This window comes from Oncorhynchus gorbuscha, linkage group LG07 (assembly GCF_021184085.1).
Source record: "Oncorhynchus gorbuscha isolate QuinsamMale2020 ecotype Even-year linkage group LG07, OgorEven_v1.0, whole genome shotgun sequence".
Classification (NCBI taxonomy): Eukaryota; Metazoa; Chordata; class Actinopteri; order Salmoniformes; family Salmonidae; genus Oncorhynchus; species Oncorhynchus gorbuscha.
Genome location: NC_060179.1, coordinates 31,437,153 through 31,464,887, shown reverse-complemented (window position 1 = coordinate 31,464,887; position 27,735 = coordinate 31,437,153). Strand labels below are relative to the sequence as shown.

At 42.8% G+C, this 27,735-nt stretch overlaps 1 protein-coding gene across 1 annotated transcript in view; it reads right to left on the bottom strand.

The window, feature by feature from the left end:
* The window catches only part of malrd1 (MAM and LDL receptor class A domain containing 1), a 123,381-nt gene that overhangs the window by 32,707 nt on the left and 62,939 nt on the right, over positions 1-27,735 (bottom strand). Inside the window, exons 20-21 of the mRNA XM_046356187.1 lie at positions 23,001-23,246; positions 22,093-22,250 (exon numbers count right to left, since the gene is read on the bottom strand). Coding sequence (XP_046212143.1) covers positions 22,093-22,250; positions 23,001-23,246 — 404 coding nt within the window. The remainder of the gene's footprint in view (positions 1-22,092; positions 22,251-23,000; positions 23,247-27,735) is intronic.

The window sequence follows — 27,735 nt, the reverse complement described above, 5'->3', positions numbered from 1 at the left end:
AAGAAAAGGCACAGCACACCAACATCCCAGCTGTAAAGTATGGTGGAGGGAGCATCATGGTTTGGGGCTGCTTTGCTGCCTTAGGGCCTGGACAGCTTACTATCAGATGAAAAATGTATTCCCAAGTTTTTCCAAGACATTTTGCAGGAGAATGTAAGGCTATCTGTCTGCGAATTGAAGCTCAACAGAAGTTGGGTGATGTAACAGGACAACGACTCTCAAAACAGAAGTAAATCAACAACAAAATGCAACAAGGACAACAACCACTCGAGCCAATGCCTGTTCACACCGCTATCATCCAGAAGGTGAGGTCAGTACCGGTGCATCAAAACAGGGACCGAGAGATTGAGAAAGAGCTCCTATCGCAAGGTCATCAGACTGCTAAACAGCAATCACTAACTCAGAGAGACTGCTGCCTACATTGAGAACCAATCACGGGACACTTTAATAAATGGATCACTCGTCACTTTAAACAATGCCACTTTAAATAATAGTACTTTAATATGGTTTACATATCTTACATTACTCATATCCCAGGTATATACTGTATTTTAAACCATCTACTGCACCTTGCCTATGCCACTCGGCCATCACTCATCCATATACTTATATATACATATTTTCATTCGCCCCTTTAGATTTGTGTGTATTAGGTAGTTGTTGGGGAATTCTTAGATACTTGTTAGATATTACTGCACTGTTGGAACTAGAAGCACAAGCATTTCACTACACTCGCATTAACATCTGCTAACAATGTGTATGTGACCAATAAAATTGGATTTTTATTTTATTTGAAAATGGATTCAACAGAAGAAAATACGCCTTCTGGAATGGCCCAGTCTAAGTCCTGATCTCAACCCGATTGAGATGCTGTGACATGACCTCAGGAGGATGGTTCACACTAGACATCCCAATAATATTGCTGAACTGAAACAGTTTTGTAAAGAGGAATGGTCCAAAATTCCTCCTGACCGTTGTGCAGGTCTGATCCGCAACTACAGAAAACGTTTGGTTGAGGTTATTGCTGCCAAAGGAGGGTCAACCATTTATTAAATCCAAGGGTTCACGTACTTTTTGCACCCCGCACTGTGCATGTTTACATGGTGTGTTCAATAAAACATGAAAACGTATAATTGTTAGTTTAAGCAGACTGTGTCTTTGTCTATTGTTAGATGAAGATCACATTTTATGACCAATTTACGCAGAAATCCAGGTAATTCCAAAATGGTTCACTTACTTTGTCTTGCCACTGTACCTCAACTAACCTGTACCCCCGCACACTGACTCGGTAGAGGTACCCCCTGTACATTTAGCCTCGTTATTGTTATTTTATTGTGTTACTTTTTATGATTTTTTACTTTAGTTTATTTGGTAAATATTTTACTAACTCTTCTTAAACTGCACTGGTGGTTAAAGGGCTTGTAATTAAGCATTTCACGGTAAGACCTACACTTGTTGTATTCGGTGCATGTGACAAATTATTTGATTTGAGAGGGATGATGTGGGAGAGTGGATGGGGACTGAGGAGGGGAACGGTCAGGGTAATCTTTGTATACATTTCATTGATTGTTTTTGTACCTGCAATCCCCCCATAACAAATGAATAAAAAGTTGGTCACAAAAGTTTTTTAAAATTGTGTGATGGTGGGGACGCAGGGCTGTGTTCAAAACATCTACAAGTGTGCTTGCTTCAATGGCAAAGCTAGGAGAGGTTAAAAAAAGCACCTTATAGTTGAAGGCTCTTTCCTTAAGTCATAAAAGTGCATTGAAATTACATAGGAACTGTGCACAGTTTGGAAAGGTGTGTGGCCACTTGGAGACACCAGTTAGACTTCTCACTCAAAGCCTTGTAATCATTTAAATACACATAAAATCAACAGGGTAATGTTTGGATTCAGTCTTGTTTAATCTCCAGTGTTCCAGTTTGGCAAAAGTAGAGTATACCCACTTTTCCAGGCACCATCACAGTACTGGTTGGAGTGAAGCAAAAACACAATATACTGTATCACCTCCCAGTTTGCTGCCAAACCACCTAATCGTGGACTAATTGGAACACGAGTGAGGATAAAGTGGTATGGACTGAATTGTCGTCTCTGATTGAGACAGAGGGAATATAGATTTTTAGAGGTCTGGGCCGATGGTGTGGGGACTGAGGATATAGCTCTCAGTTGTCACACGCAAATGGAGATCCACCTGCCCCCCCTCATCGCTTCCTTCTAGTAGGATCATTTAAACAGACAGACCATGTCTAGATCCCAAATGGCACCCTATTCCGTATATACAGTACCTTCAGAAAGTATTCACACCCTTTGACTTTTTCCATATTTTGTTGTGTTACAAAGTGGGGTTAAACTTGATTACATTTTTTTGTCAACAACCTACACAAAATACTCTGTAATGTAAAAGTGGAAGAAAAATGTATGGAAAACAAACACTAATATATCTTGATAAGATACATATTCAACCCCCTGAGTCAATACATTTGAATTACCTTACAGCTGTTAGTCTTTCTGGGTAAGTTGCTAAGAGCTTTGCACACCGACATTTTTAAGTCTTGCTATAGATTTTCAAGACGATTTAAGACAAAACTATAACTAGGCCACTCAGGAACATTCAATGTCGTCTTGGTAAGAAACTCCAGCCTTGTGTTTTAGGTCATTTTTTGCAGTATTATTTTAGTGCCTTGGTAGCAAACAGGATGCATGTTTTGGAATATTTTTATTCTGTACAGTCTTCCTTCTTTTACTCTGCCATTTATGTTAGTATTGCGGAGTAACTACAATGTTGTTGATCCATCCTCAGTTATCTCCTACCACAGCCATTAAACTCTGTAACTGTTTTAAATCCCTGAGGGGACACCTATATCTTCTTAGTAACTGGGTATATTGACACACCATCCAAAGTGTAATGAATAACTGCAACATGCTCAAAGGGATATTCAACGTGTTTTTTTTTTACCCATCAATCAATATGTGCCCTTCATTGCGAACCATTGGAAAAACTCTGTTCTTTGTGGTTGAATCTGTGCTTGAAATTCACTGCTCGACTGAGGAACCTTACAGATCATTGTATGTGTGAGGTACAGAGATGAGACGGTCCTTCAAAAATCATGTTAAACATTATTGCACACAGAGTCAATGCAACTTATTATGTGAGTTCTTAAGAACAGTTTTACTCCTGAACTTATTTAGGCCATAACAAAAGGATTGAATACTTATCAAGACATTTCAGCTTTTCATTTTTAATACATTTGTAAACATTTCTAAAAACATAATTCCACTTTGACATGATGGGGTATCGTGTGTAGACCAGTGACACAAAATCTCAATTTAATCAATTTTACATTTTGGCTCGAATACAACAAAATGTGGAAAAAGTCAAGAGGTGTGAATACTTCCTGAAGGCACTGCAGTGCAGTACTTTCGACCAGAGTCCTATGGACCCGGTTCAAAATTAGTGCACTATATAACAAATGGAGTGCCATTTGGGACGAGACCCATTTCTCAAACACTGTGACAGGGAATGATAAGAAACAATAATATTAAAAAGCTCCTCAGACAGATTAGGTTAATGGATACCGTGGCTGGTTAGTTCAAAGAGTATGTAAATGGTGGATAATATGGATTTAACTATGCGTTTCCCATAAAATGTCATGATTCATATAATCATATCATTTTTATCCTGTCTTTTTCTGTTACAGCCATATGAATATCTTGTGGTTCAGGTTATTGCTGGCCATTCTTATAGCACTTTATAGTACCGTTATACGGGTTGAAAATGGCACATTTTGCACTGATAAATACCTTCATTGGAACACAGTGGATGGAAGGTCAAATGCTATACATGACGTCAGACCTCAGGCTCTGCGCTTCACAGCGCTGCATGGGTTTTGACTGACAGCCGTTCAGACCTTGAGCACTGCGCTGGGTAAGAAGTTGCCCCCATCCCTCCCGCTAATTGGAAACTTTTGTAAATGTTTAGTTGACTGGGTGAGTGAAATGCTGTAATTGTATTTGGAAAGATGAGCCGTTGATGATTATAATAAATACCGCTTTGATGTCATATAAGCAAGCCAAACACCTGTTAGTCCAAATGTGCACTTCATATTGCTTGTCTACTGTGAAGAAAACCGGGCGCGCAATTGTTCCAGCGTCGTCTGGGTTAGGGGAGGGTTTGGCCGGGGGGGATTTTGGCTCATCGCCTTCTAGCAACTCGTGGCGGGCTGGGCGCCTGCAGGCTGACTTCGGTCGTCAGTTAAACAGTGTTTCCTCCGACATGTTGGTGCAGCTTGTTTCCGGGTTAAGTGAGCAGGTGTTAGGAAGCACGGTTTGGCTGTTCATGTTTTGGAGGACGCATGTCTCGACCTTCGCCTCTCCCGAGCCCGTTTGGGAGTTGCAGTGATGAGACAAGATCATAATCACAAAATTGCAGAGAAAAAGGGGGTAAAAAAAGTACATTGAAATTACTTAGTTAAACTTATGGCTGAGATCTCGTTAACGGGATCAACTTGACAACAGCCAGTGAAAGTGCAGGGACCCAAATTCAAACCACAGAAATCTCGTACTTAAAATTCCTCAAACTTACAAGTATTATACACCATTTCAAAGACAAACTTGTTGTTAATCCCACCACAGTGTCAGATTTCCAAAAGGCTTTACGACGAAAGCATACTATACGATTATGTTAGGTCAGCGCCAAGTCACAGAAAAACAGTCATTTTTCCAGCCAAAGAGGAGTCACAAAAATCAGAAATAGAGATAAAATGAATCACTAACCTTCGATGATCTTCATCAGATGACACTCGTAGAACTTCATGTTAAACAATACATGTATGTTTTGTTTGATAAAGTGTATATTTATATCCAAAAATCTCAGTTTACTTTGGCGCGTTATGTTCAGTAATGTTTTGCTTCCAAAACATCCGGTGATTTTGCAGAGCCACATCAATTTACAATGAAAATACAAGTGCTATAGTTCTCCTTAATGCAACCGCTGTGTCAGACTTGCACAGCATGCAATAATCTGAGTACAGCTCTCAGACACAAAAACAAGCCATACAGATACCCGCCATGTTGTGGAGTCAGGAAAAGTCAGAAATAGCGTTATAAATATTCACTTACCTTTGATGATCATCAGAATGCACTCCCAGGAATCTCAGTTCCACAATACATGTTTGTTTTGTTCGATAAAGTCCATAATTTATGTCCAAATAGCTCCTTTTTGTTCACGCGTTCAGTTCACAAATCCAAATTCATGAGGCGCAGGCCAGATGAAAAGTCAAAACGTTCCATTACAGTTTGTAGAAACATGTCAAACGATGTATAGAATCAATCTGCCAGACACCTGACTCAAACAGCACATATTCTCTCCCCCTTCACAGTAGAAGCCAGTTGCACATTTTTCAGGAGTATTCTTATCATGTTAATGAATGTATCCAGAGTATTTTCAGATTTCGTTATCAACAAATGTGGCAAAAGGTACAGTAAATGTAAATTGTACATATAATCAACAGTGTAATGTTTGGATTCAGTCCTGTGTCAGGGGAACTGTTATTCCCTCACCTTTGGTCTGATAATCTACAAACGGTTCCTTTTCAATTGCTACCATGGTTATGCATTTTCATATTTCCTCTGTAAGAAACATTTCAATTTAGCCCTATCCATATTGGCCAACTCCCAACGAGTGTAAAGGGCTAAGATACATGTCTCACCTACGATATGTGGTTTATGGTTCAGGGACAGGAATTTACAGTCAGGCTCAGCAATTTGCTGTGGCTTCATGGTTACCGAAACATTGCCAAGGGCCTTAGTTTACATAGCCATTGCAATGAAAGAGTCTGGGCCTAACCTACTCAAAACAGAGGACAGACAATGTCATGTTATACTCTGCAGTTGAAAAGTATATTAAAATGCACCCGAGGGTGAGCCATGCACAGTCCGTGTCCTCTCCACCAGCCTGCTGTATGCCAATGGAGTCCTTGCTAGAAATAATCTTGTTACGGCGAATGTAAAAGATTAATAGCCAATTTTACCACGTGATTTATCCAGATTTGTGTGTGTGTGATATAGAAAGGGAGCTCCATCCATAAAACTAGTCTCGGTGCGGTGGCTGACTGGTGGATCATACCGGCATAGCTCATATTTGATGTCTCAATGCGATATCTATCGAGGCACTTATCAGATACATTTCAGAGTTCATTCAAAAGAGTCGCCGCAGCGCAACCCGCAAAATCCACTACGCATAACGAGGCCAGGTAGACATTTACATAAATGTATCATTGGCATCGTTTGATCACATTTGATGACAGTCGCAGTAGCCTAAACGGACAGGGGAAAGTTGCAATCGCCATTAAAATCTCCCTAATGACTTACTATTATATTAAATGTCCTGCTAAGCTGAGATCCCATTTATATTCATGGCCTTTTCATTTTACGGGGCTGCTGTCAGCTGTTTGGCTGTCGGCTCACCTTCAATTCAGTGTGCATTATGTTTTTTTCTGTTCTCTGTTTGAGGATTAAGTGATTGAGAAAAATGTGTCACCGTGTTTCTATCTTATACCTAACAGCTCAGATTCAAATTTTGCATCCCAAATGGCAACCCATTCCCTACATAGTGCCCCACTTTTGACCCATAGGACTCTGGGCAAAATGAGTGCACTACGTTTGTGACAGGCCCAGTGTCACAGACTGCCTACACTAATTCTATTCCCTCCCGGTGGGCTGAGCCATTGATAGAGAAGTCTGATCAGGACTGATTGCTGTCACGCCCTGATCTGTTTCACCTGTCCTTGTGCTTGTCTCCACGCCCCCTCCAGGTGTCGCCCATATTCTCCACTTAATCCCTGGGTATTTTTACCTGTGTTTTCTGTCTGTCTGTGCAAGTTCGTCTTGTTTGTTCAAGTCTACCAGTGTTTTGTGTCTCAGCGCCTGCTTTTTCCAGTCTCACTTTTCTTTTCTTGCCCTCCTGGTTTTGACCCCTGTCTGTCCTGCCTGCCATCCTGTACCTTTGCCCCTTCTCTGGATTACCGACCTCTGCCTGACCTGACCCTGGGCCTGCCTGCCATCCTGTACCTTTGCCCCTTCTCTGGATTACCGACCTCTGCCTGACCTGACCCTGGGCCTGCCTGCCGTCCTGTACCTTTACCCCTTCTCTGGATTACCGACCTCTGCCTGACCTGACCCTGGCCTGCCTGCCATCCTGTACCTTTGCCCCTTCTCTGGATTACCGACCTCTGCCTGACCTGACCCTGGGCCTGCCTGCCATCCTGTACCTTTGCCCCTTCTCAGAATTACCGACCTCTGCCTGACCTGACCCTGGGCTTGCCTGCCGTCCTGTACCTTGGCCCCACTACTCTGGATTATCGACCCCTGCCTGCCTTAACCTGTCGTTTGCCTGCCCCTGTTACAATAAACATTGTTACTTCCACACAGTCTGCACTTGGGTCTTGATAGATTGCTGATAGATTGCACAGAAATTACCAATCCTGATATGAATAGACAGCTCTACGGAATAGAAGTTACAGTGCCTTCAGAAAGTATTCACACCCCTTGACATTTTCCCACATTTTGTTGTGTTATAAATTAGATTAATATGGATTGAAATGTTTTTGTCCAGTCTACACAAAACACTCTGTCAAAGTGTACAAAAACACTCTAACATTTGTCAAAAAATATATTTTAAAAAACAAATGCTATATCTCGATTAAAAGCATTCAACCCCTTTCTGGGTAAGTCCAAGAGCTTTGCACACCTGGATTGTACAATATTTGCACATTATTATTATTCAAATTCTTCAAGCTCGGTCAAGTTGGTTGTTTAATCATTGCTAGACAGCCATTTCCACAGATTTTCAAGCCGATTTGAGTCAAAACAGTAACTAGGCAACTCAAGAACATTCAATGTTGTCTTGGTAAGCAACTCCAGTATATATTTGGCTTTGTTTTTTAGGTTATTGTCCTGCTCAATGGTGAATTTGTATCAGTGTCTGTTGGAAAGCAGACTGAACCAGGTTTTCCTCTAGGATTTTGCCTCTGCTTAGCGCTATTCCATTTATTTGTATCCTAAAAAAACTCCCTAGTCCTTGCTGATGACAATAATACCCATAACATGATGCAGCTACCACCATACTTGAAAATATGAAGAGCGGTACTCAGTGACGTGTTATGTTGGATTTGCCCCAAACATAACGCTTTGTATTCAGGACATAACATTTTAGGTAATTTTTTACAGTTTTACTTTAGTGCCGTATTTCTAACAGGATGCATGTTTTGGAATATTTTTATTCTGTTCAGGCTTCTTTCTTTTATCTCTGTCATTTAGGTTAGTATTGTGGAGTAACTACAATGTTGTTGACCCATCCTTAGTTGTGTTCCATCTCAACCATTAAACTCTGCAACTGTGTAAAAGTCATCATTGGCTTCATGGTTTCCTTCCTCTCTGGCAACTTTGTAGTTAATGGGTGTATTGATACATCATCCAAAGTGTAATTCAGAACTTCACCATGCTCAAAGGGATATTTAATGTCTGCTTTGTAAATGTTTTGCTCATCTACTAATAGGTGCCCTTCTTTGCGAGGTGTAGGAAAATCTCCCTGTGTCACCCTGATCTGTTTCACCTGTCTTTGTGCTTGTCTCCACCCCCTCCAGGTGTCGCCCATCTTCCCCATTATACCCAGTGTATTTACACTTGTGTTCTCCGTTTGTCTGTTGCCAGTTCGTCTTGTCAGGTCTTACCAGCGTGGTTTCCCTTCTCCGTGCTTTCTCAAGTTCTGTTTCCCTGGTTCTGAACATTCTGCCTACCCTGATCCTGAGCCTGCCTGCTGTTCTGCACCTTATTGACTCTGGTCTTTGTGGTTAAAACTGTGTTTGAAATTCACTACTTAACTGAGGGACCTTACAGATAATTGTATGTGTGGGGTACAAAAATGAGGTAGTCATTAAAAAAACATGTTAAACACTATTGCACACAGAGTCCATGCAACTTATTATGTGAATTGTTAAGCACAATTTTAGTCCTGAACTGATTTAGGCTTGCCATAACAATGGGTTAATAGCAAGACATTTCAGCTCATTTTAAATGAATTTGTATAAAATTCTAAAAACATAATTCCACTTTGACATTATGGGGTATTGTGTGTAGGCCAGTGACACAAAATCACAATTGAATACATTTTAAATTCAGGCTATAACACAACAAAATGTGGTACAAGTCAACGGTGCGAATAATTTCTGAAGGCACTGTAAATTCAGAGGAAAAGAGTTTAGTGATTAAGGCCAGGTATATGCAGTTCACCCTCCTCCCTACCCATCAAGGACTCATAAGTCATAATTGCAGTTCAGTTAGTTCCCTTTGTTCTGCAAACACCTTTGAAGACCACCTCTCTGTTCATATTACACTGTGTCCTTCAGAATGGCATAGGCCATTATCCAAGTTTTAATGTCACATGCACAAGTACAGTTAAATGCCTTTCTTGCAAAGTCACAGCCCAACAATGCAATAATCAATAACAATGCATTAGTAGAAGGGGTATAAACACCGGGGGGGGGGGGGAATCAGAAATACACACAGTAAATAAGCATACTATGTACACCGAGTTCCAATACTATATTTACATGTGCAGAGATATTGTAGTGATGGAGGGTACAGTACCAGTCAAAAGTTTGGACACACCTCATTCAAGGATTTTTCATATTTTCATACAATGTATAATAATAGTGAAGACATTAAAACTATGAAATAACACACATGGAATTATGTAGTAACCAAATAAAGTGTTAAACCATTCAATATATATTTTAGATTTTAGATTCTTCAAAGTAGCCACCCTTTATCTTGACAGCTTTGCACACTCTTGGCATTCTCTCAACCAGCTTCACCTGGAATGTTTTTCCAACAGTCTTGAAGGAGTTCCCATATGTGCTGAGCACTTGTTGGCTACCTTTCCTTCACTCTGAGGTCCAACTCATCCCAAACCATCTCAATTGGGTTGAGGTTGGGTGACTGTGGAGGCCAGATCATCTGATGCAGCCACCTATCACTCTCCTTTTTGGTCAAATGGAGGTGTGTTTTGGGTCATTGTCCTGTGGAAAAACAAATGAGTAGTCCCACTAAGCGCAAACCAGATGGGATGGCGTATTGCTGCAGAATGCTGTGATAGCCATGCTAGTTAAGTGTGCCTTGAATTCTAAATAAAAAAATGGCAGTGTCAACACCAAAACACCCCCACACCATCACACTTCCTCCTCCATGCTGTGGAAAACATCCGTTCACCTACTCTGCGTCTCATAAAGACACGGTGGTTGGAACCAAAAATCGGGAATTTTGACTCATCAGACCAAAGGACATATTTCCACCGGTCTAATTCATTGCTTGTGTCTTTTGGCCGAAGCAAGTTTCTTATTATTGGTGTCCTTTAGTAGTGGTTTCTTTGCAGCAATTCAACCATGAAGGCCTGATTCATGCATACTCCTCTGAGCAGTTGATGTTGAGACGTGTCTGTTACTTGAACTCTGTGAAGCATTTATTTGGGCTGCAATTTCTGATGCTGGTAACTCTAATGAACTTATCCTCTGCAGCAGAGGTAACTCTGGGTCTTCCTTAACTGTGGCGGGCAGTTTCATCATAGCGCTTGTTGGTTTAGCACAAGTTCTTGACGGTTTCCGCATTGACTGACCTTCATGTCTTAAAGTAATGATTGACTGTCGTTTCTCTTTGCTTATTGGAGCTCTTCTTGCCATAATATGGACTTGGTCTTTTACCAAATAGGGCTATCTTCTGTATACCACCACTACCTTGTCACAACACAGCTGATTGGCTCAAACGCATTCAGAAGGAAAGACATTCCTCAATTTAACTACCTCATGAAGCTGGTTGAGAGAATGCCAAGAGTTGTCATCAAGGCAAGGGGTGGCTTCTTTGAAGAATATGTTTTATTTCATAGTTTGTCTTCACTATTATTCTACAATGTAGAAAATGGTGAAATATTAAGAAAAACCATTGAAAAGGTAGGTGTGTCCAAACTTTTGACTGGTACTGTTTGGAGGTAAGGTGACTAGGCAACAGGATATAAGATAAACAGAGTAGCAGCAGCTTGTATGTGAGCGGGTGTGCGAGTGTGTAGAGTCGTCAGTAGACATGTATGTGCATATTATGTGCGAGTGAGCAAATGATGGAGTGAGTGTGTGTGTGTGTGTGTTGTAGTGACAGTGGGTGTGAGTGTGTAGGGCCCTGTGATTGTGCATAGAGAATCAAATAAAGATATAAGGTAAACTCGGTCTGTGTAGCTATTTTGTTAGCTATTTATCCGTCGTATTGCTTGGGGATAGAAGCCGTTCAACAGCCTGTTGGTGTCAGACTTGATGCACTGGCACCTCTTGCCGTGCGGAGGCAGAGAAAATAGTCTATGGCTTGGGTGGTTGGGGTCTTTGACAATTTTAGCCAATATCCACAGCACACAGAGCAGTGTGTGTGCGCGCGTGTACTCTCAACTTGGCCTGTACAGACTAGAGCTCCTCATACTTCATACGAACACAGTGACAAAGAGATCAGAGTGTCGCTCGGTCACATACACAGACACAGACACAGACACACACACACATTACATCTACATTAATAAATGGCCCACCATGACTCCTTTTTTCTCCCACTCTGATCTGATAGTACTGTTAACTTAGAACTCTTGTCCATGATCACGCGTGACATTTTGTCCCCACACCTCCATCATGAGAGTGATCCTATGGAATAGCGTGGTGGGCTCAAAATCACATTACCTTCACATATGGAACTGCACTTCACAGACCCATATGTGATTCCTGATCTGTGATGTGAATAATGTTGATCATCCCTTCTATCACTGCACCTGTACAGTCCCCTTGTCCCCATATGTTTTTTTTTGTAAAGTGTCTGTTGCTGTTTTTTTAAATATCCTGTAATGGTTTCTGTGAAAACAAATGATTGAATTGTGTTATTTTAACTTAGTACAGTCACCTAGAGTAATCACAGAGATGACACCATTGCCTAAAATATATGTTGTGGGGGTTTAAATCATTTCTAAACATCCATCCCCTTAGCAACCAACCTCTGACAAGGCACGGTGACTTCAGGCGCTGGTGCACTGGACTCCTAAGGTACATCTCAAATGCACCTAATTCCCTGTATAGTGCACTACTTTTAACCAGGCACTATATACATGCAGGAAATAGGGTGCCATTTTGCTCTCATCGCCTGTAGCTCTCTTTCTTACACACTCACCATGCACCATGAGCTCTGTTACGCTAGCTAGTGTTACCGCAGGCAGTCCAGTTTCCTGCATAAGGCATTATCTGGGTTATTAGCATAACAGTTGCCTCCTTTATCAGGGGAAGCTTAATGAAATGCTAATTCCTGTAGGTGGGATACCACCCCTTGCTGCTAGAAGAGGGATAAGAGGCTTTGCTGAAATTTACATGATGACTTCCTGACCTGCTTTGCAAATTGCACAGAATGGTTCTTGCTGTGTGTGCAAGCTCACACACACAGGGAACCATTCGGGAAAGCTAACACACACGAGCGCACGATCACACACACACACACAGTGTCAAGCACACATACACACAGTACCACATGTGTACGCTAACGCACAGAACAGTGTGTGTGTTTGCGTGCGTGTGTATGATCAGCATTCATGGCCTGTACCCTGCCGTAGCTAAACAACAAGAGTATCACACACACGGACACTCACGAACCTGCAGATCTAAAGCATTGTTTGCACCTTAACCTTGAGCACTACCATACCAAGTTTAATCATGTTTGAGAGTAAACAAAAAATACAAAGCAAGAATCAAGAGAGCCTGTGCACTTTATAGGGAACAGGGTGCCATTTGGGAGACATCCCATCTACGCGAGTCATCAGCAATGACATCCTATGGACATTGTGTGCTTCAAAGTGCAAACAGATATATTTCTAGCTGCATTCAATGTAAATGCACATACAGTTGAAGTCGGAAGTTTACATACACTTAGGTTGGAATCATTAATACTTGTTTTTCAACCACTCTACAAATGTCTTGTTAACGAACTATAGATTTGGCAAGTCGGTTAGGACATCTACTTTGTGCATGGCACAAGTCATTTTTCCAACAATTGTTTACAGACAGATTATTTCACTTATAATTCACCAGTGGGTCAGAAGTTGACATACAATAAGTTGACTGTGCATTTATACAGCTTGGAAAATGCCCGAAAATGATGTCATTGCTTTAGAAGCTTCTGATAGGCTAATTGACATCATTTGAGTCAATTGGAGGTGTACCTGTGGATGTATTTCAAGGCCTACCTTCAAACTCAGTGCCTCTTTACTTGACATCATGGGAAAATCAAAAGAAATCAGCCAAGACCTCGGAAAAAAACTGCAGACCTCAACCATTCTGGTTCATCCTTGGGAGCAATTTCCAAACGCCTGAAGGTACCACGTTCATCTGTACAATCAATACTACGCAAGTATAAACACCATGGGACCACGCAGCAGTCATACCACTCAGGAAGGAGATGCGTTCTTTGGTGTGTACTTTGGTGTGAAAAGTGCAAATCAATCCCAGAACAGCAAAGGACCTTGTGAAGATGCTGGAGGAAACAGGTACAAAAGTATCTATATCCACAGTAAAACGAGTCCTATATCCACATAACCTGAAATGCCGCTCAGCAAGGAAGAAACCACTGCTTCAAAACCGCCATAAAAAAAAGCCAGACTACGGTTTGCAACTGCACATTTTTATTTCACCTTTATTTAGCCAGGTAGGCTAGTTGAGAACAAGTTCTCATTTACAACTGCAACCTGGCCAAGATAAAGCAAAGCAGTTTGACACATACCACAACACAGAGTTACACATGGAATGAACAAACATACAGTCAATAATACAGTGGAAAAAGTACATATACAGTGTGTGCAAATGAGGTAAGATAAGGAAGTTAAGGCAGTAAATGGGCCATGGTGGCGAAGTAATTACAATATAGCAATTAAACACTGGAATGGTAGATGTGCAGAAGATGAATGTGCAAGTAGAGATACTGGGGTGCAAAGGAGCAAGATAAATACAGTATAAATATAGTAAATAAATACAGTAGGAGGTGAAGTAGTTGGATGGGCTATTTACAGATGGGTTATGTACAGGTGCAGTGATCTGTGAGCTGCTCTGACAGCTGGTGCTTAAAGATAGTGAGGGAGATATGAGTCTCCAGCTTCAGTGATTTTTGCAGTTCGTTCCAGTCATTCGCAGCAGAGAACTGGAAGGAAAGGCAGCCAAAGTAAGAATTGGCTTTGGGGGTGACCAGTGAGATACACCTGCTGGAGCGCGTGCTACGGGTGGCTGCCGCTATGGTGACCAGTGAGCTGAGATAAGGCGGGGCATTACCTAGCAGAGACTTGTAGATGACCTGGAGCCAGTAGGTTTGGCGGCGAGTATGAAGCGAGTGCCAGCCAACGAGAGCGTACAGGTCGCAGTAATGGGTAGAATATTTCTAGATCCAAGATGGCATAGCAGTCAGACGTCCTTTGTCCTCGTCTTGTCGTGTCCCGTGTATATATATTTACATATTTTCTTCGCATATATTTTTTCTTCTAAAAACTCAACTTCAAAACACTCCTGCAACCCGCCTCACCAATTTATTTTTAAAAAGTATTATTCACCTCAAATCCACAACAGAAGCTAGCCAGAAGCTAGCCAATTCACTGGCTAACATTAGTATTCAGCGAACCATGGTTGGCGGTCATCAACTATCCTTTAGCTCGAAAAGCTATCGCCAGTTTTGTACAACGCGACTCAGACCAGAGCATACCGGACCTATTTCTCTCCATATCCCCGGAATTCTACCGCAAGCTCTGGACATTTACACCTGGATCTTGCAGCTCGCTAGCTGCTATCCGAGTGACTATTGGCTTACGTCAGTCCCGGAGCAAACATCAATTATTCCGGAGCTAGCCAGCTGAAGAGTTCCATCAGCCACTCCTGGGCTACAATCACCTATCCGGACCCGTTTTACAGCGGACGCGGAGCCCCACCGGGCCTTCACGACTGGAATACCAACGTTATCTGCCCGAGGGAGTTATCCAACTGGCCCATCCATCGCGACGTTACCTGAACGCCCATCTGCGGCCCGCTAATCATTAGCTGTTTTATCGGCTGCTATCTGAATAGGTCCATTGGACAATTTTCTTGGGTCACTATAACTACATCTATTTTGCCAATTGGATTGGTCCCCTCTACCACATGAAACCCCACTAATCTACCGATGGAAACGCATGAGGTGGCTAAAAACAGACCTCCATCCTCTGCCAGCTTGCTTCCCATGGCCCGGCTAGCTGTTTGAATCGCAGTGACCAAAACCAACCTCACTACTCATTGGACCCTTATGATCACTCGGCTAACCATGCCTCTCCTTAATGTCAATATGCCTTGTCCATTGCTGTTCTGGTTAGTGTTTATTGGCTTATGTCACTGTAGATCCTCTAGCCCTGCCCGCTATACCTTATCCAACCTTTCAGTTTAACCACCCACACATGCGATGACATCACCTGGTTTCAATTATGTTTCTAGAGATAATATCTCTCTCATCATCACTCAATGCCTAGGTTTACCTTCACTTTATTCATATCCTACCATACCTTTGTCTGTACATTATACCTTGAAGCTATTTTATCGCCCCCAGAAATCTGCTCCTTTTACTCTCTGTTCCAGACGTCCGAGACGACCAATTCTCATAGCTTTTAGCCATACCCTTATCCTACTCCTCCTCTGTTCCTCTGGTAATGTAGAGGTGAATCCAAGCCCTGCAGTGACTAGCTCCACTCCTATTCCCCAGGTGCTCTCTTTTGATGACTTCTGTAAACGTAATAGCCTTGTTTCATGTATGTTAACATTAGAAGCCTCCTCCCTAAGTTTGTTTTATTCAATGCTTTAGCACACTCTGCCAACCCGGATGTCCTGGCCATGTCTAAATCCTGGCTTAGGAAGACCACCAAAAACTCTGTAATCTCCATCCCTAACTACAACATTTTCAGACAAGATAGAATGACCAAAGGGGGCGGTGTTGCAAACTACTGCAGAGATAGCCTGCAGACTTCTGTCCTACTATCCAGGCATGTACCCAAACAATTTGAAATTCTACTTTTAATAATCCACCTCTCTAAAAACAAGTCTCTCACCGTTGCCGCCTGCTATAGGCCAACCTCTGCCCCCAGCTGTGCTCTGGACACCATATGTGAACTGATTGCCCCCCATCCATCTTCAGAGCTCGTACTGCTAGGTGACCTAAACTGGGACATGCTTAACACCCCAGACATCCTACAATCTAAGCTTGGTGCCCTCAATCTCACACAAATGATCAATGAACCTACCAGGTACAACTCCAAAGCCGTAAACACGGGCACCCTCATAAATATCATCCTAACTAACTTGCCCTCCAAATACACCTCTGCTGTTTTCAACCAAGATATCAGCGATCACTGCCTCATTGCCTGCATCCGTAATGGGTCTGCGGTCAAACGACCACCCCTCATCACTGTCAAACGCTCGCTAAAACAATGCCGCGAGCAGACCTTTCTAATCGACCTGGCCCGCGTATCCTGGAAGGGTATTGACCTCATCCCGTCAGTAGAGGATGCCTGGTTATTCTTTAAAAGTGCCTTCCTCACCATCTTAAATAAACATATACCATTCAAAAAATGTAGAACCAGGAATAGATATAGCCCTTGGTTCACTCCAGACCTGAATGCCCTTGACCAGCACAAAAACATCCTGTGGCGTTCTGCATTAGCATCGCATAGCCCCCATGATATGCATCTTTTCACGGAAGATAGGAACCAATATACACAGGCAGTTAGGAAATCTAAGGCTAGCTTTTCAAGCAGAAATGTTCATCCTGTAGCACAAACTCAAAAAGGTTCTGGGACACTATAAAGTCCATGAAGAATAAAAGCACCTCTTCCCAGCTGCCAACTGCACTGAGGCTAGGAAACACTGTCACCACCGATAAATCCACAATAATTGAGAATTTCAAGAAGCATTTTTCTATGGCTGGTCATGCTTTCCACCCGGCTACCCCTACCCCGATCAACAGCCCTGCACCCCCCACAGCAACTTGCACAAGCCTCTCCCATTTCTCCATCCAAATCCAGATAGCTGATGTTCTGAAAGAGCGGCAAAATCTGGACCCCTACAAATCAGCCGGGCTAGACAATCTGGACCCTCTCTTTCTAAAATTATCTGCCGAAATTGTTGGAACCTCTATTACTAGACTATTCAACCTCTTTTGTATCGTCTGAGATTCCCAAAGATTGGAAAGCTGCTGCGGTCATCCCCCTCTTCAAAGGGGGAGACACTCTAGACCCAAACTGCGATAGACCTATATCTATCCTACCCTGCCTTGGCTTTCGAAAGCCAAGTGAACAAACAGATTACCGACCATTTTGAATCCCACCGTACCTTCTCCGCTATGCAATTTGGTTTCAGAGCTGGTCGTGGGTGCACCTCAGTCACGCTCAAGGTCCTAAATGATATCATAACCTCCATCGATAAGAGACATTACTGTGCAGCCGTATTCTTCGACCTGTCCAAGGCTTTCGACTCTGTCAATCACCACATTCTTATCGGCAGACTCAACAGCCTTGGTTCCTCAAATGATTGCCTCGCCTGGTTCACCAACTACTTCTCTGACAGAGTTCAGTGTCAAATCGGAGGGCCTGTTGTCCGGACCTCTGGCAGTCTAAATGGGGGTGTCACAGGGTTCAATTCTCGGGCCGACTCTCTTCTCTGCATACATCAATGATGTCGCTCTTGCTGCTGGTGATTCTCGGATCCACCTCTACGCAGACGACACCATTCTGCACTGTGTGAACTAACCTCTAGACGAGCTTCAATGCCATACAACTCTCCTTCCGTGGCCTCCAACTGCTTTTAATTGCAAGTAAAACTAAATGCATGCTATTGAACCGGTTGCTGCCCGCACTTGCCCGTCCGTCCAGCATCACTACTCTGGACGGTTCTGACTTAGAATATGTGGACAACTACAAATACCTAGAAGTCTGCATCAAATTTATTGAGTAGGGTATTTGGAGGCTATTTTGTAGATGACATAGCCGAAGTCGAGGATCGGTACGATGGTCAGTTTTACGAGGGTATGTTTGGCAGCATGAGTGAAGGATGCTGTGTTAAGAAATAGGAAGGCAATTCTAGATTTAACTTTGGATTGGAGATGTTTGATGTGCGTCTGGAAGGAGAGTTTACAGTCTAACCAGACACCTAGGTATTTGTAGTTGTCCACATATTCTAAGTCCGAACCATCCAGAGTAGTGATGCTGGACGGGCGGGCAGGTGCAGGCAGTGATCGGTTGAAAAGCATGCATTTAGTTTTACTTGTATTTAAGAGCAGTTGGAGGCCACGGAAGGAGATCTGTATGGCAATGACGCTCGTCTAGAGAGGGTTGTTAAAACTTTTTAGGGCTGCAATCCCATTAACGGGATGATTTGACAACAGCCAGTGAAAGTGCAGGGCGCCAAATTCAAAACAACAGAAATCTCATTAATAAAATTCCTCAAACATACATGTATCTTATACCGTTTTAAAGGTAAACTTCTTGTTAATCCCACCACAGTGTCTGAATTCAAATAGGCTTTACAGCGAAAGCACCACAAACGATTATATTCAGTGACCACCAACTGACAGAAAAACCCAGCCATTTTTCCAGCCAAAGAGAGGAGTCACAAAATGCACAAATTGATTTTCTCTATCACTAACCTTTGATGATCTTCATCAGATGACACTCATAGGACTTCATGTTACACAATACATGTATGTTTTGTTTGATAAAGTTCATATTTATATAAAAAATCTGAGTTTACATTGGTGCGTTACGTTCACTAGGTCCAAAAACATCCAGTGATTTTGCATAGCCACATCAATTCAACAGAAATACTCATCATAAATGTAGATGATAATACAAGTTATACACATGGAATTATAGATATACCTGTCCTTAATGCAACCGCTGTGTCAGATTTTTTAAAAACTTTACGGAAAAAGCAAACCATGCAGTAATCCGAGACGGCGCTCAGAAAATAAATACAATTATTCACCATGTTGGAGTCAACAGAAACCAGAAATCACATTATAAATATTCCCTTACCTTTGATGATCTTCATCAGAATGCACTCCCAGGTATCCTAGTTCCACAATAAATGCTTGATTTGTTCGATAATGTCCAAGTAGCTACTTTTGCTAGGGCTTAGGTATACAAATCCAAATGCTCGTGCAGGTCCAATCCGAATGTCGGATGAAAACTTCAAAACGTTATATTACAGGTCGAAGAAACTTGTCAAACTAAGTATAGAATCAATCTTTAGGGTGTTGTTATCATAAATCTTCAATAAAGTTCCAACCGGAGAATTCCTTTGTGTGTAGAAAAGCCATGGAACGCAGGTCGCTATCATGTGAATTGCACATGACCGGGAGCTGGCCCTCTGCCAGTAACCGGACTCCTTCAGCTCCTTCAGACCCACAACACAGTAGAAGCCTCATTCAAGCATCTAAAGAAGGTTGACATCTAGTAGAAGCCCTAGGAAGTGCAACTTCATCCATATCCCGCTGTGAATTCAATAAGGGCTGGGTTGAAAATCGACCAACCTCAGATTTCTCACTTCCTGTTTGGATTTCTTCTTAAGTTTTTGCCTGCCATATGAGTTATGTTATACTCACAGACATCATTCAAACAGTTTTAGAAACTGCAGAGTGTTTTCTATCCAATACTAATAATAATATGCATATATTAGCAACTGGGACTGAGGAGCAGGCCGTTTACTCTGGGCATCTCGGGGCACCTTTCATCCAAGTTACTCAATACTGCCCCTGCAGCCATAAAAAGTTAACACAGTGCCAAAGAAGGGCCAGAAGTATTAGGAATGGTGTCGTCTGCGTTCTCATTTGAGAAACCAAGGCTGTCGAGTCTGCCGATGAGGATGTGGTGATTGACAGAGTCGAAAGCCTTGGACAGGTCGATGAATATGGCTACACAGTAATGTCTCTTATCGATGGGGGTTATGATGTAGTTTAGGACCTTGAGCATGGCTGAGGTGCACCCATGACCAGCTCTGAAACCAGATTTCATAGCGGAGAAGGTACAGTGGGATTCAAAATGGTCGGTAATCTGTTTGTTAACTTGGCTTTCGAAGACCTTAGAAAGACAGGGTAGGATAGATATAGGTCTGTAGCAGTTTGGGTCTAGAGTGTCACACCCTTTGAAGAGGGGAATGACCAAGGCAGCTTTCCAATCTTTGGGAATCTCAGACTACACGAAAGAGAGGTTGAACAGGCTAGTAATAGGGGTTGCAACAATTTCAGCAAATAGTTTTAGAAAGAAATGGTCCAGATTGTCTAGCCCGGCTGATTTACATTTACATTACATTTAAGTCATTTAGCAGACGCTCTTATCCAGAGCGACTTACAAATTGGTGCATTCACCTTATGACATCCAGTGGAACAACCACTTTACAATAGTGCATCTAAATATTTTAAGGGGGGGGGGGGGTGAGAAGGATTACTTTATCCTATCCTAGGTATTCCTTAAAGAGGTGGGGTTTCAGGTGTCTCCGGAAGGTGGTGATTGACTCCGCTGTCCTGGCGTCGTGATTTGTAGGGGTCCAGATTTTGAGCAGCGAATCTAGCCTTAGCTTTTCTAACTGCCTGTGTATATTGGTTCCTAACTTCCCTGAAAAGTTGCATATCACGGGGGCTGTTCGATGCTAATGCAGAACGCCATAGGATGTTTTTGTGTTGGTTAAGGGCAGTCAGGTCTGGAGAGAACCAAGGGCTATATCTGTTCCTGGTTCTAAATGTCTTGAATGGGGCATGCTTATTTAAGATGGTGAGGAAGGCATAAAAAAAAAATAACCAGGCATCCTCTACTGACGGGATGAAGTCAATATCCTTTCAGGATACCCGGGCCAGGTCGATTAGAAAGGCCTGCTCGCTGAAGTGTTTCAGGGATCGTTTGACAAGTGATGAGTGGAGGTTGTTCGACCGCTAACCCATTACAGATGCAGGCAATGAGGCAGTGATCTCTGAGTTGAAAACAGCAGAGGTGTATTTAGAGGGCAAGTTGGTTAGGATGATATCTATGAGGGTGCCCGTGTTTACGGCTTTGGGGTGGTACATGGTAGGTTCATTGATTATTTGTGTGAGATTGAGGGCATCAAGCTTAGATTGTAGGATGTCTGGGTGTTTTAAGCATGTCCCAGTTTAGGTCACCTAGCAGAACGAGCTCTGAAGATAGATGGGGGGCAATCAATTCACATATGGTGTCCAGGGCACAGCTGGGGGCAGAGGGTGGCCTATAACAAGCAGCAATGGTGAGAGACTTGTTTCTGGAAAGTGAAAAATGGCTTAAAGACAACAAAGTCAAGGTATTGGAGTGGCCATTACAAAGCCCTGACCTCAATCCTACAGAAAAAGTGTGGGCAGAACTGAAAAAGTGTGTGCGAGCAAGGTGGCCTACAAACCTCAGTTACACCAGCTCTGTCAGGAGGAATGGGCCAAAATTCACCAACTTATTGTGGGAAGCTTGTGGAAGGCGACCCAAAACGTTTTACCCAAGTTAAACAATTTAAAGTAAATTCTACCAAATTACAATTGAGTGTATGTAAACTTCTGACCCACTGCGAATGTGATGAAAGAAATAGAAGCTGAAATATATCATTCTCTCTATTATTATTCTGACATTTTACATTCTTAAAATAAAGTTTCTGGAAAAAGTGGAATTTTTAAAAGTAGAAGCTCAAATTGTTTGGGCACAGACCTGGATAGTAAAGACAGAACTCTGCAGGCTATCTCTGCAGTAGATTGCAACACCGCCCCCTTTGGCAGTTCTATCTTGTCAGGAGATGTTCTAGTTAGGGATGGACATAAAGTGGTGATCCTAACTGACCTAAGACAGGGAATTTTTACTAGGATTAAATTTCAGGAATTGTGAAAAATGTAGTTGGCTAAGGTCTATGTAAACTTCCGACTTCAACTGTATACTATTCCATATTATGTCCATCCCTCAACAATAAGTAAAATAACATTTTTACCTTGACCAGTAAGCGGATGGTTCCTGATGCTTTGTGGGAAATGTAGTACCAGAAGGTGAGCTTGCAGGTGGCACTGGACTCCTTCCACACAGAGCTCTTCATGTGAGCCGTATCACCTTTAAATCCCACTGGAGTAGCTTCCAGATAGACAAAATGACCTGGGTGAGAGAGAATGAGAGATAGAGAAAGAGGTGTGAAGCAGATTGATAGCCACCTCCTCAGACAAAAAAACAGTGAGGTCATGGGGTGGCGATCACTGCAATTGCCCCTTGGTGTCTTCAGTGGTTGCCATTACAGAGGGCACAAAAAAGTTTACCAAGTCAATGATCAAACCTCCAAAGTTAAAAAAGAACATGCTGGATTCAATGGGAGTCAGTGATCTAGAACATTCGACAGACTGGAAGAGTCTAATCATTCATATGTGGCTCTAAGTCAATTCAAAAACTTCTCAAGATACTGCAGATGAATAGACATTCAATACCTTGTCTGTGATACATCCCTAATGGCATCCTATCCTTTTCCCTATAGAGCGCAATACACTACTGACCAGAGCCCTATGTATGGAATGCAATCCTCTCCATCTTGAGCCAAGAAATGTGATCCAACTATCTCATAAAATGCTGGGATACAGGTTTAATTTATTCGCAGAGCAGGTAGGGAATGTAAAAAAAGCTACATTTTATATACTTGCTCAAATCAATTTAAGTATGTTATTGGATTCTATTCTAAGCTTTGGTTCAGCAGATACAGTATGAAGTAAAAAATACATTGTTCGGTTATGGTCGGATAGAGAAATACTCAGAGCTCCAAACTGTGCAACTGTACCAAGTTTCATGTTTTTATAAAAAGTGTGGACTATAAGGGGAATTCACATATGAATTGCAGAGAGAAATACACTAATACACTACCATGCTCATTCTTCAGAGTGTGGTCAAATGGAGGTCTTATGCCCTGGACCGAGCCCACACCCAATGCCCAATCAAAGTTGTCAGCCAGGGAGCTCTTCCAACCACAGCGACCATTCTCGAAAGAGCAGGAAGTCCCACAATCCTTTTCATCGGTGCCATCGCCGCAAACGTCTATGAAGTCACAGCTCTTGTCTGGATGGAAACACTGGCCGTTCTCACACTGCAGGTGGCCCAGAGGACAGGAGCCTAGGGAACACACACACTGATTACAATGCATAATATATGCTTGAGCCAGACAGACAGACAGACACACACGGATTATAACGCATAATACTTGCATGACACAGACACACACACACACACACACACACACACACACACACACACACACACACACACACACACACACACACACACACACACACACACACACACACACACACACACACACACACACACACACACACACACACACACACACACACACACACACACACACACACACACACTGACTAAGGGAGAGGCCATGTATTGAGAGTTACACAAAGTCAATCTATTGTATAGCATTCAGTGGCTTGCACATGAAGGCAAAGGGAAACTGCAGCAGCGTCAGGATCTGTGTGTGTAGCTAGCATGATGTTGGCATACATTAGCTTCCTCATACATCATGTAGAGCAGAGGTCAGGGGTCAGCCATTAGTGAAGTGAAGCACCACTCAAATGAAAGAGGGTACGTTCAGGCTGCCCAGCACTAGGATTGTGTCCCAAATGGCACTCTATTCCGTATAAAGTGCTTTTGGGCCTTGGCCCAGCATTATACTGTATAGGATATGGGGTGCTGTAAAAATGTTATGGATCATGCTGCAACATTTAGCCAAGAGACTAGGGTGATATGCAGGACCAGACTGGACAAAGGACAGTGAGATAGGAAATCAATGAAGTATTAAAATCAAAAAGTATTAAATTCACGTCACCCCGCTCCTCCGCTCTCTCCACTGGCTTCCAGTTGAAGCTCGCATCCGCTACAAGACCATGGTGCTTGCCTACGGAGCTGTGAGGGGAACGGCACCTCAGTACCTCCAGGCTCTGATCAGGCCCTACACCCAAATAAGGGCACTGCGTTCATCCACCTCTGGCCTGCTTGCTTCCCTACCACTGAGGAAGTACAGTTCCCGCTCAGCCCAGTCAAAACTGTTCGCTGCTCTGGCTCCCCAATGGTGGAACAAACTCCCTCACGACGCCAGGACAGCGGAGTCAATCACCACCTTCCGGAGACACCTGAAACCCCACCTCTTTAAGGAATACCTAGGATAGGATAAAGTAATCCTTCTCACCCCCCCTTAAAATATTTAGATGCACTATTGTAAAGTGGCTGTTCCACTGGATGTCATAAGGTGAATGCACCAATTTCTAAGTCGCTCTGGATAAGAGCGTCTGCTAAATGACTTAAATGTAAATGTAAAACAAATAGTGCACAACAAAAAGTTGTATTCATTCAGTGCACAAACAGCTGTGTGAATTCCCTGTGGATTTGGGTTGGCTCTGGTCTTAAGACCTAACCATCACCAGAAATACACTCTATATGTATACAAAATTATGGGGACAACCCTTCAAATGAGTGGATCTTGCTATTTCAGCAACACCTCGTTGCTGAGGGCTGTAAAACATTGAGGCACACCCATCCAATCTCCATAGACAAACATTGGCAGTAGAATGGACTTACTGAAGAGCTCAGTGACTTTTAATGTGGCACCGTCCTCAGTTGCAGCACTCGCTACCGAGTTCCAAACTGCCTCTAGAAGCAACGTCAGCACAAAAGCTGTTCATCGGGAGTTCATGAAATGAGTAGCTGCGCACAAACCTAAATTCACCATGCGCAATGCCAAGCGCCATTTGACTCTGGAGGCACTGGAAATGCGTTCTCTGAAGTGACAAATCATGCTTCAACATCTGGCAGTCTGACAGACAAATCTGGGTTTGGTGGAACCCAGGAGAACGCTACCTGCCTAAATCCATGGTGCCAACTGTAAAGTTTGAGGGACTAGGATTTATGGTCTAGGGCTGTTTTTCATGGTTCGGGCTAGGCCCCTTAGTTCCAGTGAAGGGAAATGTTAACGCTAGAGCATACAATGACATTCTAGTTTATTCTGTGCTTGCAACTTTGTGGCAACAGATTGGGGAAGGCCCTTTCCTGTTTCAGCATGACAATGCCCCCTGTGCACAAAGTGAGGTCCATACAGAAATGGTTTGTCAAGATTGGTGTGGAAGAACTTGACTGGCCTGCCTAGAGCCCTGACCTCAACCCTGTCGAACCCCTTTGGGATTAATGGAAATGCTGACTGCCAGGCCTAATCGCCCAACATCATTGCCCGACCTCACTAATGCTCCCCGCAGTCCCCGCAGCAAATGTTCCAACATCTAGTGGAAAGCCTGTAGGCTGTTGTAGCAACAAAGGGGGGGGGGGCGCAACTCCATATTAATGCCCATGATTTTGGAATGAGATGTTTGACGAGGAGGTGTCCACATACTTTTGGTAATGTAGTGTACATGCACACACACACACACACACAGACTGGATGAAAAGGCCTAAGGTGACAATAAAGAGGCAGTTGCTATTAAATAATGCAGATATTGAGATGGTGAGCTCACCTCTACATGATCAGAACTTCACCTTCATAATGTCGGGGTAATGACATCTAGTGGAGTTAGTAAAATCCATACAGTTTAGTCAAGCCATTCGTCGAAACGACATCAAGTGTCTCAGACGAGGAGTGCTGATCTAGTATCAGTTCCCCCCCGTTTGTGCATGCAATGTTATTAATTGTGATCTAAAAGGCAAAGCTGATCCTGAATCTCAAAACAACCAAAGAGACCTGAAAGGCCAAGAATTCAAATTGAATATAAAAAGTAAGCCAAGCAAGCAGACGTTCTGAATGATACATTAGCCTCTCTTTCAGTCAGTGGCTTAGGAGGACAAAGGAGGGGAGCAGTAAGGCTTTGTGTCAGAAGGAGGGGGAGTAGACGGCTGAGAAGAGGGGATTGTGGCTGTATAGGAGCCAGGCATTCCAGTGGGGTCAGACTTGGGGTTTGGGAGTATTAGAGAGGCGTGATGATGCGTGATGAAGAGGGGTGTTCCCAGTAATTCAAGCAAAGAAAGGGGGATAAATCCCCTCTAGTATTCTCTTCCACTTCTTCAGGTGCACAGGACCAGAAGGAATATGGTCCCACCATAGTGGCATGATGTGCACCCTATTCCCTTTATAGTGCACTAATTTTGACCAGAGCCCTACCATCAAAATTAGGGCATCACAAAAGGGAATATGGTGCAATTTGGGGCCATATATGGACATGTAAAAAAACAGGAAACCATTTTGCCACTCAAAGGCAACGAAGAAAGAGTTTGGTCTACCATGACAATCATTTCCATACATTCAAGTCATTTCAAATGTTGAAAGTTGTTTCTGCCTTTGTAAATAGCTGATTTTGTACTTGTATGCTCCAGACGGGGGTTCAAATGGTAATAAATAATTGAAATAATGTATAAGTGCTTGATTGAGCTAGCTGGGCTTAATGGACCAATCAGAAAGGTCCCAAAACTGCAAACCCTGCCCACTTAGCACTCCAAGCAGGATGGAGTAAACACTCAAAGTATTTGAAAGATTTTAAATAGTTTTTGAACCCAGGTCTGATATGTTCTATCATAACAGAAAAGCCAAACTCTATTTATTCCCCCATTCACCTCACCTCTCTCTCCCAATACAGAGGATTAATGGACTTTTATATGATGATCATTATGGGATATGATGGCTCAGAAGCCTATACTTTAAAAATGGATCTAATTTAGTTGATGCCATTCCATTCACTCCATCCTAGCCATTATTATGAGCTGTCCTCCCCTCAGCAGCCTCCACTGGTACACAGGTACTGTAATGACCCATTGCCCTTCGACCCCATATACTCACCCTGGGTTAGATATTGTCCCCTGGTGGATTGGGGAGTATAAGAATCGGTGGCATTGGTGTTTATTGTCTGGTGGGTTGTGTGTTACTGACAACATGATCCATAACCATCACAGAGCAGCCGCATCCAGACTCTCAGCAATCTTACGGTAATGACCTGTTACAGCCATGAATCTCCTCTTGCATCAGGTGCCGTCCCACTGCTGTCTGATTACATTTGTCCCACATGGCTTTCCATCACTTTGGCTCATTCCCTCTCATCTGAATAGGCTGTCTCTCATCTCCCTGTCCTCCTCAACAACAGGCCCATTCTCCACCGTTTTTTGATGTGATTAGTCCACGGTCATTACATGCCATTATACATCATAAGCTACATATTAAATGGCAACATTGGGTCAAAAATAGTGCAATATATAGGGAATCGAGTACCATCCGGGAGACAGCCAGAGAGTAGCATCTCATAAAAGGCATGGATTTTAACATATGAGCTTAATTTTAAGCTTGATTTATCTGAAACAATTGCTCAAGTATTTTCAGATGCTATCACGTTCTTTCTGAGGAAAGGGGGGAGAGGAGGTAGAGCGAAAACAAGTTCAGACACATTTTGTTCATCATAGAAAATATATATATTTTTTAAAGGAAGAAGAGAGAAAGCCAGGTCTACCTTGCTTGTCTGGTGATCGGATTGATTTTGTAATTGATCTTGGAGATTGTGGGGCTGCCGTCCCTGGGATTGACTCGTTCCAAATGGAATAATAATGTCGGGGTAATGGTAGC